The 12802-nt window shown below is 41.0% G+C and overlaps 1 protein-coding gene across 1 annotated transcript in view; it reads left to right on the top strand.

The window, feature by feature from the left end:
• LOC124041021 (membrane-associated guanylate kinase, WW and PDZ domain-containing protein 2-like) overlaps positions 1-12802 on the top strand; it is a 125291-nt gene that overhangs the window by 44646 nt on the left and 67843 nt on the right. Inside the window, exons 6-7 of the mRNA XM_046358181.1 lie at positions 11095-11612; positions 11818-11989. Of these exons, the coding sequence (XP_046214137.1) occupies positions 11095-11612; positions 11818-11989 (690 nt within the window). The remainder of the gene's footprint in view (positions 1-11094; positions 11613-11817; positions 11990-12802) is intronic.

Here is a 12802-nt window from a genome sequence, read left to right on the forward strand (position 1 = left end):
AGCCGCACAGCCCTCCATGTGCTCGCCAGAGGTAGCCTGACTACCATTAGGTACCGAGATGAGATCCTCAGACCCCTTGTGAGACCATATGCTGGTGAGGTTGGCCTTGGGTTCCTCCTAATGCAAGACGATGCTAGGCCTCATGTGGCTGGAGTGTGTCAGCAGTTCCTGCAAGAGGAAGGCATTGATGCTATGGACTGGCCCGCCCGTTCCCCAGACCTGAATCCAATTGAGCACATCAGGGACATCATGTCTCGCTCCATCCACCAATGCCACATTGCACCACAGACTGTCCAGGAGTTGGCGGATGCTTTAGTCCAGGTCTGGGAGGAGATCCCTCAGGAGACCATCCGCCACCTCATCAGGAGCATGCCCAGGCCTTGTAGGGAGGTCATACAGGCATGTGGAGGCCACGCACACTACTGCGTCGGGCCGAGCGGCAGGGCTAGACCTACCGGGAAGTCATCAAATGAACTTTGTCGGACATTCGGTTTCCGTTTTATAAAATAATCAAATTTTGGTCATTTTTCCACTGTCCCGGAAAATCCCACAAGAGAGCATAAGCAATCATATTGGGATTGGACAAAACATCACGAATCACGACGGGGCCTTATCTCGAGAACTGAAAATATTTCAAAGCCGAAACTTGGTGAGCGTAGGTTTGGCATAATGGGCAGTTGGCCCCTAACAAGATGGCGTCCAGGCCTCAACGGTTTTTGAGTTATGGCCATTTTTCTGGTATTAAAGGTCCAGAATGAAAATAGAGAAAAAAAAAATCCACTTCACGTCAAAGTCAAGGAGCCTCCGGTGTCAATAAAAAAAGAACCAGCCATTTATCTATCGTCATTTAAGAGAAATCGTACAATGACAGATTGGTGATGTTCAAAGATAGGTGTTTTTTTTTCAGCGGTTACAGATCCAGTTGCAGGGTGTATATACGAATCTTTTTAAAGTGTGCTGCGGAGCTCTGCGAGATTTCTGTGATTTTCTATGATTTTCTGAAATAACACACACTCACTAAACCCTCCGTAAATACTTCAGTTCTTCACGTAAATCTTAAAACTCAGGATTCAGTAAAAGCATACCCCAATGAGGATATGTGTTGACTTATAGCTTCCTGTGCCAACCGCAAGTGCCATAATTGGTGTCTCAGGGGCTGTTTCGAGGGGTTAAAAAAGTCAGATCTTTCCAAAACTTCATATATGTGGTTAGGCAACCCTCATGAACTGTAAATTAGTAATTTTTCCCATAAAATTTCAAAGGAAAACTAAATCACACACACACACAGCTTGGAAGTAGGGACCCATTGGGGTGCATAGAGACATACACTGCCTGCATTAGTTAACCTTGTTGGAACTTTTAAAGAACCGCCAGACCTAGAGTTCCGAAACTTTAGAATCCTGTTCTAGACCTCAGGTCGATAGGGCATGGTGAGTTACGTGGCTCTAGAAGGTTCTCGGACCGAGAAACAGCCTCGTACATTTGCAATGACTTCAATTCATTTTTGCATCACGTAAATGACGACATTTAGAAATGTCTCAGAGACACAAGACTAGGTGCATTGCGACCGTCTCGGCCCATATAGACAGACCCCAACGTTTCTGTCCGATAGCTCATTCAAGGACCCCGTAGCAAGTCTTGGAAAAAAAGTGGATTTTCAGCACCAATTAGGGTTTTGCTCGGACACCAAATGACCGATCAAGCCGAAACTTGGGATTCGGGTTCGCCTCAGCTAGGCCTACACAAAACATAAGAAATGGACCCGCAGCTCGAACGAAACTACGTGTTTTATGTTTCTTTTATGGTTTGAACCGAAGGCGTTGTGAATTTTGGGCCAGCTCTGAAGTATGTGATAGTAAACGAGTTGGAAAAAGTGGGTTTGGTGTCCGTTTGTATCAGTTTGGTGTCAGAATGATATCTAATTGACTGATGGACGGTGACTTGCTGGTGACTCTTGTCCATTTGCAATATGTTTAAACAGTGAGGTACCATCACCAAAGTGACATGCTGAAATCAACCCTAACGAGCGATTGAGATTAACCAGAATCACTGCCCAGGATTCCTGAGTTCATCGGGCTAGTCAATTTCGCATTCCTGCAGGATTGTTATAGCAAAATCGTGATGGTACATGCCCATTGAACCATATTGCAAATGCACAGTGACTTTGCAAAAGTGAGAAAACATAAACAAATGGACATGATGAAGTCAACACAACGAGCGATAGAAAGGAGCAACTATCACTGCCAGGCCATCCTGTGTTCATCAGGCCAGTCAATTTTGCATTTCTGCAGGATTTTTGAGCATGTCAAATTTCTTATGGTAAATGCCCATTGAACCATATTGCAAATGTACGTGCACTTGCAATATGATTCAACAGTGAAAAAACATCACAAAATGGACATGAATGAAGTCAACACAATGAGCGATGGAAAGGAGCAACTATCACTGCCAGGCCATCCTGTGTTCATCAGGCCAGTCAATTTTGCATTTCTGCAGGATTTTTGAGCATGTCAAATTTCTTATGGTAAATGCCCATTGAACCATATTGCAAAGGGTGATACGTTTTTGACAAAAAAAAAAATTTTTTCAAAATTTTGCTTTTGGATGTTGACTGGGGTTACATTTCCAATATAAAAAACCAAGGTGGAGCGGATTCGTCACCTGTTGGATTTTTAAAGTGTTACAACTGGCAATTGCCATATGGCATTTGCAATACACTTTGCATGAATCAACACCGAATTGGGTGGTATTGGACGATGTGTATATGGTTTGTCCGATGCCAATGACTTCCCATTCATTTTTGTCCAATTCAGGTGGGTATTCCCTTACATCAAAGTTGGATCAGCCTGTAGTGTGGTTTTCCACTTTAATTTTGAGTGTGACTCCAAATCCAGACTTCCATGGGTTGATAAATTTGATTTCCATTGATAATTTTTGTGTGATTTTGTTGTCAGCACATTCAACTATGTGAAGAAAAAAGTATTTAATAAGAATATTTCATTCATTCAGATCTAGGATGTGTTATTTTAGTGTTCCCTTGATTTTTTTGAGCAGTGTATATATATTTTTAACCTCTATTTAACCCAGCCAAACTCTCCACTAACCCGAACGATGCTGGGCCAATTGTGCGCCGCCCTATGGGACTCCCGATCAAGGCCGGTTATTATACAGCCCTGGAAAAAACCCGGGTCTGTAGTGACGTCTCTAGCACTGTGGCACTTGGGAGACCATAATAGCCGACCAATCAGCCTGTTTCCAACCCTCAGTAAAAGTTTGAAAAAAATTGTGTTGGACCAGATAGAATGCGATTTTAACATAAACAAATTGACAACAAATGTTCACCTTTCTTATAGGGAAGGACATTCAACAAGCACAGCACTTATGCAAATGACTGATGATTGGCTGAGAGAAATTGATGATAAAATTATTGTGGGGGCTGTTTTCTTATACTTTCAGTGCGGCTTTTGACGTTATCAACCATAGTGTGCTGCTGGAAAAATATGTGTTATGGCTTTACACCCCCTGCTGTATTGTGGATAAAAAGTTACATTAAAGAACACCCTCTGTGTTCTGTTAGACAGGTAAGCCTCTCCTACATAATCCAGGAGGTATCAGAAATTCTCCAAGGCAGCAGTCTAGGCCCCTTACTTTTTTCAATCTTTACTAACGATATTCCACTGGCTTTGAGTAAAGCCAGTGTGTCTATGTATGCGGATGACTCAACACTATACATGTCAGCTACCCCAGCGACTGAAATGACTGTAACACTTAACAAAGAGCTGCAGTTAGTTTCAGAGTGGGTGGCAAGGAATAAGTTAGTCCTAAATATTTCTAAAACTAAATGCATTGTATTTGGGACAAAACATTCACTAAACCCTAAACCTCAACGGAATCCTGTAATAAATAATGTGGAAATTGAGCTAGTTGAGATGACTAAACTGCTTGGAGTAACCCTGGATTGTAAACTTTCATGGTCAAAACCTATTTTTATTTGACCTTTATTTTACTAGGCAAGTCAGTTTAAAAAAAATTCTTATTTTCAAAGACGGCCTAGGAACAGTGGGTTAACTGCCTGTTCAGGGGCAGAACAACAGATTTGTACCATGTCAGCTCGGGGATTCGAACTTGCAACCTTTCGGTTACTAGTCCAACACTCTAACCACTAGGCTACCCTGCCACCCATTGATACAGCAGTTGCTAAAATGGGGAGAAGTCTGTCCATAATAAAGCGCTAAACTACCTTCTCAACAGCACTATAAATAAGGCATGTCCTACATTATTTATCTGGGCCCTATTTTTGTCGCACCTGGACAACTGTTCAATCTTGTGATCAGGTACCACAAAAAGGGACTTAGGAAAATTGCAAATAGCTCAGAACAGGGCTGGCACTTGGATGTACACAGAGAGCTAAAATTAATAATATGCATGTCAATCTCTTGGCTCAAAGTGGAGCAGAGATTGACTTCATCACCACTTGTATTTATGTGAGCTATTGACATGATGAATGCACAGAGCGGTCTGTTTGAACTACTGGTGCACAGCTCGGACTCCCATGCATACCACACAAGACATGCCACAAGAGGTCACAAGAGGCACACAGTACTACAGAGAGCCATGACTACATGGAACTCTATTCCACATCAAGTAACTGATGCAAGCAGTACATTTAGATTTAAAAAACAGATAAAAAATACATCTTATGGAACAGCGGGGGCTATGAAGCAACAGAAACATAGGCACAGACACATGCATACACATTCACACACATTGTGTGTAATTTTGCTGGACACCAGGAAAAGGGATCCATAATAAATACAAATACATGCAAGCCAGATAGGCTATACTCCTGTTGTAAATGTTTTGAAAACTTCTTTAGGATCGATGTCCCTTCCACTTGATGGTTGAACTAATGTAGGCTAATGTGATTAGCATGAGGTTGTAAGTAACAAGAAAATGTCCCAGGACATAGACATATCTGATATTGGCAAAAAGCTCAAATTCTTGTTAATCTAACTGCACTGTCCAATTTACAGTAGCTAATACAACGAAATAATAGCATGATATTGTTTGAGGAGAGTGCATAATTTTCTTGGAACCAGTTATTGGTACTATTTGAATGGAAACACTGTGAAGTATGTGGAAATGTGAAAGGAATGTAGGATAATATAACACATTAGATCTGGTAAAATATAATTTAAAAAAAACGTTTTTTGTATTATCATCTTTTAAATGCAAAAGAAAGGGCAAATATATATTATTCCAGCCCAAGTGCCATTTAAATTAGGGCCTCTAGATGGCAGCAATGTATGTGCAAAGTTTTAGACCGATCCAATGAACCATTGCATTTCTGTTCAAAATGTGTATCAAGACTGCCCAAATGTGCCTAATTTGTTTACTCTTAGGGCTGATATCCCGCTAACGGGATCGATATGACAACAGCCAGTGAAAGTACAGGGCGCCAAATTCAAAACAGAAATCCTATAATTAAAATTCCTCAAATATAGAAGTATTTCTCAACATTTTAAAGATACATTTCTTGTTAATCCCACAACAGTGTCCGATTTAAAAAAAACTGTGCCCTTTCCTCAAACAATGGTATGGTATTCCTTCACTCTAATAGCTACTATAAATTGGACAGTTAGATTAACAATAATTTAAGCTTTCTGCCAATATCAGATACAGTGGGGCAAAAAAGTATGTAGTCAGCCACCAATTGTGCAAGTTCTCCCACTTAAAAAGATGAGAGGCCTGTAATTTTCATCATAGGTACACTTCAAATATGACAGACAAAATTAGAGAAAGAATCCAGAAAATCACATTGTAGGATTTTTTATGAATTTATTTGCAAATTATGGTGGAAAATAAGTATTTGGTCACCTACAAACAAACAAGATTTCTGGCTCTCACAGACCTGTAACTTCTTCTTTAAGAGGCTCCTCTGTCCTCCACTCGTTACCTGTATTAATGGCACCTGTTTGAACTTGGTATAGGTATAAAAAAAACACCTGTCCACAACCTCAAACAGTCACACTCCAAACTCCACTATGGCCAAGACTAAAGAGCTGTCAAACGACACCAGAAACAACATTTTAGACCTGCACCTGGTTGGGAAGACTGAATCTGCAATAGGTAAGCAGCTTGATTTGAAGAAATCAACTGTGGTAGCAATTATTAGGAAATGGAAGACATACAAGACCACTGATAATCTCCCTCGATCTGGGGCTCCACGCAAGATCTCACCCCGTGGGGTCAAAATGATCACAAGAACGGTGAGCAAAAATCCTAGAACCACACGGGGGGACCTAGTGAATGACCTGCAGAGAGCTGGGTCCAAAGTAACAAAGCCTACCATCAGTAACACACTACGCCGCGAGGGACTCAAATCCTGCAGTGCCAGACGTGTCCCCCTGCTTAAGCCAGTACATGTCCAGGCCCGTCTGAAGTTTGCTAGAGAGCATTTGGATGATCCAGACGAAGATTGGGAGCATGTCATATGATCAGATGAATCCAAAATATAACTGTTTGGTAAAAACTCAACTCGTCGTGCTTGGAGGACAAATAAAGCTGAGTTAAATCCAAAGAACACCATACCTGGGGGTGAAGCATGAGGGTGGAAACATCATCTGGCTGTTTTTCTGCAAAGGGACCAGGACGACTGATCCGTGTAAAGGAAAGAATGAATTAGGCCATGTATCGTGAGATTTTGAGTGAAAACCTCCTTCCATCAGCAAGGGCATTGAAGACGTGAACATGGCTGGGTCTTTCAGCATGACAATGATCCCAAACACACCGCCCGGTCGACGAAGGAGTTTCAAGGTCCTGGAATTTTTGGAGGGAGTTGAAAGTCCGGGTTGCCCAGCAACAGCCACAAAACATCACTGCTCTAGAGGAGATCTGCATGGAGGAATTGGCCAAAATACCAGCAACAGTATGTGAAAACCTTGAGAAAATGTTTGACCTCTGTCATTGCCAACAAAGGGTATATAACAAAGTATTGAGATAAACTTTTGTTATTGACCAAATACATATTTTCCATCATAATTTGCAAATAAATTAATTAAAAATCCTACAATGTGAATTTCTGGATTTTTTCTCATTTTGTCTGTCATAATTGAAGTGTACCTATGATGAAAATTACAGGCCTCTCTCATCTTTTTAAGTGGGGGAACTTGCACAATTGGTGGCTGACTAAATACTTTTTTGCCCCACTGTATGTCTATGTACTGGGAAATGTTCTTGTTGCTTTCAACCTCATGATAATCGAATTATCCTATATTAGCGCAACCGTCCCGCAGGGGACCCACCAATCCTGAGGAGGTATAAGGAAAGTTACGAAATAAATATAGTAGGCCTTCTCAATAGAAAGTTGATGGGATCCTCCTCTTTTTAATAGAGACCATCACTCTGTTTTTTCTTGCAATTACATAGCCTATAGAAATGTTGCGCTCATGTTGTATTTGATTATATTTTCGTCACTGTCACTTGGAATTTGACTGCCTTCCATGACTCGTGACTGCCGGTGTGGTGGTAATACGGTCACCGCAACAGCCCTAAAAGCCCTGCAACACTGTCTTCAGAAAGTATTCACACCGCCTTTACTTTTCCACATTTTGTTGTATTACAGCCTGAATTAAAAAATGATTAAATTGAGATTTTGTTTGACTGATTTGTTTACACACAATACCCCATAATGTCAAAGTGGAATTTTGTTTGTAGAACATTTTAGAAGGAACCTGCAAGTAAACATACGACTGGTACAACTTGATTATCTGGCCTATTTGACCTGTGCCATTGCTGTGAGGGAGGTGTCCATTTGTGTGCGTGGGTGGTTGTGTGTGTGTGGGTGCTCTCTGCTTCCACGGATATTTGAAAGATCCATTCGGTTTACCAATACTTTCGTCATGGATTAGATGCAAAGTATAGCTACAGCTTTCGAATACCAGTGTTGTCCTGAATACAGCTTCTGGTATCGACACAGCTCTGTCTACTGTGGCTAAAGCCGTCTGGACTGGTTGATGCCGAGTCGGAAGAATGATTTTGAAAGTGATTGTCTGCCGTGAATCATCATAATCCAAACACAGGTAAGAGTGTACAGTTAAAATGCCAAGATAGCTACATCTGCAAACGTTATTATCTCAACTGTATCAAAAGGTTGTTTTCATTGCTAGTTATTGTTAGCTATATACCTAGATAGCTAGCTAGCTAGACAGTTGCATACAGGTAACGTTATGGCTTGCTTCGTCCGGCAACAAGCCATCTTTTACAGATGGATTATTGGGTTATAGATTGAGGTAATTTTATTGCATGTCCAACTATCTGGCTAGCTAGATGAATAACATTTACATCTAGCCAGCAAGTAATTATGAAGCTAAATGTTTCCTAAATCTTGCTAGCTACCTTGTAGTGTCTGCATTGCCATTGTTGGCTGGAAACAGGTTAAGTGTGTACAGGTCATTTTAGTACAGCTGTAGCAGTCAACAGGCTATAGGACAATAATTAATTCATGTTTTAACCTATTTTTTCTAGAATTGATCTTCCAGCATTAACCTCCCAACAGTACAAGGAGATGATTGAGCGTGAACAAGCAACACTTCAGGTATTTTCTTTGCACTTTGAGCTTTTGCCTGAACTTGGGGATCAATTCATGTTATTGCTGGTATGCAAGGTTTTACTGTATTGCTTTCCTTCTTTACAGCTTCGATTGTCTGGAGCCTGGTGGTGTTGTGGCCAAGGAGCTTTCACTCAGATGTATCCAGGTTTCAGTTGCTGTGCAATGTTGACATCCTTCCTCCCAGAGATGCGAAACAACCCGGCAAACATATATTTTAGAGAAGATCAGGACTTTTTAAATAAAAAGCAATGGATATTACATGATAGGACATAAATACAGCATGCTCTCAGGATAGATTCCTTTGTTCATATCATAACATGACCTGAACCAATGATACTCAAAGGACATTATGAAATAGGCCTAGGTCTAGTTAGTGTTTTTGCCTTTACGTGTTTGTGTGTTAAGTTTTTCATAAGGCAATATAAGGTAATAAAGTATTTTCTTGTTGAAATATATTTAAAAAATATATATATATACTATATAACACTTTATTTTGTTAAGCACTTCCTCATGCTTTAGCACATGGCCACTGTCATGTGTTCCCATGTGAATTCTTTAAGATATGAGGGGGTCTACAATGCTAAATGGGCATAAGCAAAAAGCAGTACTGTAGCTGTTCAATCTGAATGTTTATCTTTATTATATAACAATAGGCCATTTAAAACTGTTAATGGTTTGCCTAATGGTGTAAGTTAGTGAGATAATGTTCAGAGAATCAATTTTGACAATTTGGTGAAAGTATTCCTTTTCTAAATATATGTTTTCCAGAAATGTGTAATAAAATCACAGCAATTGTGAAAATCACAGCAAAATGTTTGAATGCCCTTTTATCCTAAATGGGATTATGAATGTATGAACTTTTAAAGCAGCTTTACTTCCCCATGTTCCCTCCAACTACAGTGTATGATCTACAATTTTGAAACTCTGAGTCTGTACTTTTATCCAATGTAAAAAACACCATTTCAAATTTTGGAACTTAAGACTGAAAGGAGATGGTGGGTCACATATTTGGTTAATTGATCGCTGGCTCGACAAGTGGAAGGGGTAGCTAATTTATTTGTTTGCTCATCTATCACTGATCAGAGACATTTAGCATGCAATAATGTAGCCTGAATCAAGTATATCATATATCTATTGATAGAGCCTAGGCTATTTTCCTATCGCCCAATGAAACAAAAAATCCTGTCTCGCACGCAAATTCCTAACTTTATTCTGTAATCCATAGGTTGCATTATCAAAGCACATCTCAACTATGCATGTCAAAATACTGCTATAAAACATTTTTTAAACAAAGTTGGTGCACGTTAAGATACCTTGATATTTAAACAATTTCCTCTCTTCTCTTTTTCTCCCCGTTATTCATGAGATGATCTGCCATCTGTATAGTTATCAACTTGATTATGCCAAATAGGAGATATTTTGTCGTTCATCGGAGGTTATATAGTAAGCTTAGCAACTTTGCTCATTTGACTTTTGCTTGACTGCCGTTACAAAGTTTGAATGATTCAACAATGCGATAGCTTACTCATGGTGTGCTCTGTGCATCCTGAGTGCGTTCTGTGTTGAGATAGCCTACTGCTGAAATGCGCTGAAATAATAAATGGCTGTTTCTCAATTCTTAAAAATGTCACTGGCAATCAAAACGACTCTGTCATTACCAAATATCAGATTCACTTGCTGTGAAATCTTGACATAGTGGCGCAGCAATAATTTTATTTTGGGGGGGGACCCTGGCATAGTGACCATACTTCGGTTTAAAATGCTGTAAAGGGGCACTTCCAGTTTTTGCGGTATTTCCGGGACTCTCAGTATAAATATGAATTATTCCCGGTATTGAAACTTGATAGATTTTGGGGAAAATATTAATCCCTGCTTATGCATCCCTATTATGCATTAGTCATATACACTAAGTGTACAAAACATTAAGAACACCGGATCTTTCCATGACATAGACAGATAAGGTGAATGCAGGGGAAAGCAATGATCCCTTATTGATGTCACTTGTTAAATCCACTCCATCAGTGTAGCTGAAGGGGACAAGACACCTCTTAGAGCTCGGGACTATTTTTTCAACGTTTTGTTAAAAATTGCGCTTAATTTCAACGTCCTGCTACTCATGCCAGGAATATAGTACATGCATATGATTAGTATGTGTGGATAGAAAACACTCTGAAGTTTATATAACTGGTTAAATCATGTCGGTGACTATAACAGAACGTGTGGAGCAGGCAAAAGCCCAAGGAAAACTGTTCCCCCCCCCCACACACACACACACAAACAAATTCTACCCCTAGGTTTGTATTACATCCTCTCTGTCCAATCTCCCCGGCCTTGTTGTTTAAGGAATGCAATAGAAAATGTTAAAAATATTTAGCAAAATTTTTTTTAAAATTAAATTCTTATTTGACTTGTCCTCCCTGATTCAGACCCTCTTCTTCCGTTTGATGACTACTGAACAAGATCTCTGCTTCCTCCCCTTTCAGGTGACGTTATAGTCTACATCAATGACATCTGTTGCCTGGGCACAACACACGCCGACGTGGTCAAACTCTTCCAGTCCGTGCCCATCGGCCAGAGCGTCACCCTGGTCCTCTGCCGGGGATACCCCCTACCATTTGACACTGAGGACTCTATTGGGGTGTCCACCAGCACCAGCCTGACCCCCACGGGCCTGGAACACCGACCCCTGGTGGTGAATGGGCGCAGTAGCTATGACCCTTACCTGGAGTACCTCTCCCTGAGTTCCCAGCTCCCTCCCCAGGCTCTAACACAGCCCGGGGCACCCCACCTTGATGGGTCCTCACTACCTCCCACCACCGTCCGGTCTGCACAGGCCATGGCACCGCACGACGACAACATCTCCATGGCATCGTCGGGGGCGACAGGGATTGCCGGGGGCGTGATCCAGGGGGCAGAGCTGCTGACCGTAACCATTGTGAAGGGGGCAGAGGGGTTCGGATTCACCATCGCCGACAGCTCCACTGGGCAGTGTGTCAAACAGGTGGGGTGTTGCTCTCGTGCTTCTCTCGTGTGGTGTTAGTTTTGTGGGGTGTTACTCTCGTTACTCTCAGTATGTTGTAAATGTAGCCTTGTGTATTCTATTGATCTCTCTGTCCGCCCATCTGTCCTTTCATCGGTCTGCCTGTCTGTCTGTCATCACTCCTACTTTTCCATCCTCATACCTGACTATGTTCTGTGTTGTACAGGTGTTGGAGCCGGGTGTACAGGGCGGAGTGGGTCTGAGTGAAGGAGACCTAATACTGGAGGTGAACCAGCAGGGTGTTGTGGGGGCAGGACATGGACGTGTGGTGGAGCTGCTCAAAGAGTGTTCTGTCGGAGCCGAGGCCACGCTACTCATACAGAGAAGAGGAGGGGCAGGTAAGTCACTTTGTCTCTTGAATAGCCTTTCTCTGACTGTCTATATTACCCTTTTCACCAGGGGTGCAACTTTTGTTTTAGAAGTGGAGGGGACATATATATACATACAGTACCAGTCAAAAAATTTGGACACACCTACACATTCCAGGGTTTTTCTTAATTTTTTACTATTTTCTACATTGTTGAATAATAGTGAAGATATCAAAACTATGAAATAACACATATGGAATCATGTAGTAACCAAAAAAGTGTTAAGTTTAACGTTACATTCAAACAGCTCTCTTGTGAAATACCGACCTGCGATGTACGCCTAGTTTCCTGAAACAGGTCACATTTGTGAAATTTCATTCCTTCTTACTGCGTTTGAGGCAATCGGTCCATATTATGGCAAGAACAGCTCAAATAAGCAAAGATAAACGACAGTCCATCATTACTTTAAGACATGAAGGTCAGTCAATCTAGAGAATTTCAAGAACTTTTAAAGTTTCTTCAAGTTGAAGGACAAAGGAAACCGCACACTGCTCTTGACAGTATCACTGATATTTAATAAGCTTACGTATCGGCCTCACGGCCTTCCTCAGAGCTTTTGTGAATAAAAAATAAATAAATGAAATTTGCACCCTTATGTAGACCTAGCCCCACCCACATCCGTTCCACACATTGAATGGGGTTGGAGGCAAAGGAAAAACAAATAATTGCTACCAAATTTAACAATATGCATTTCATAAATATTACAAAAGTGTATAAATAAGGCGTAAAACTACAATGTGTCATGTTTTGTCTTAGATTGTCTTGTCATTTTGCTTTTCCCTC

Source organism: Oncorhynchus gorbuscha, linkage group LG01 (assembly GCF_021184085.1).
Source record: "Oncorhynchus gorbuscha isolate QuinsamMale2020 ecotype Even-year linkage group LG01, OgorEven_v1.0, whole genome shotgun sequence".
Lineage (NCBI taxonomy): Eukaryota > Metazoa > Chordata > Actinopteri > Salmoniformes > Salmonidae > Oncorhynchus > Oncorhynchus gorbuscha.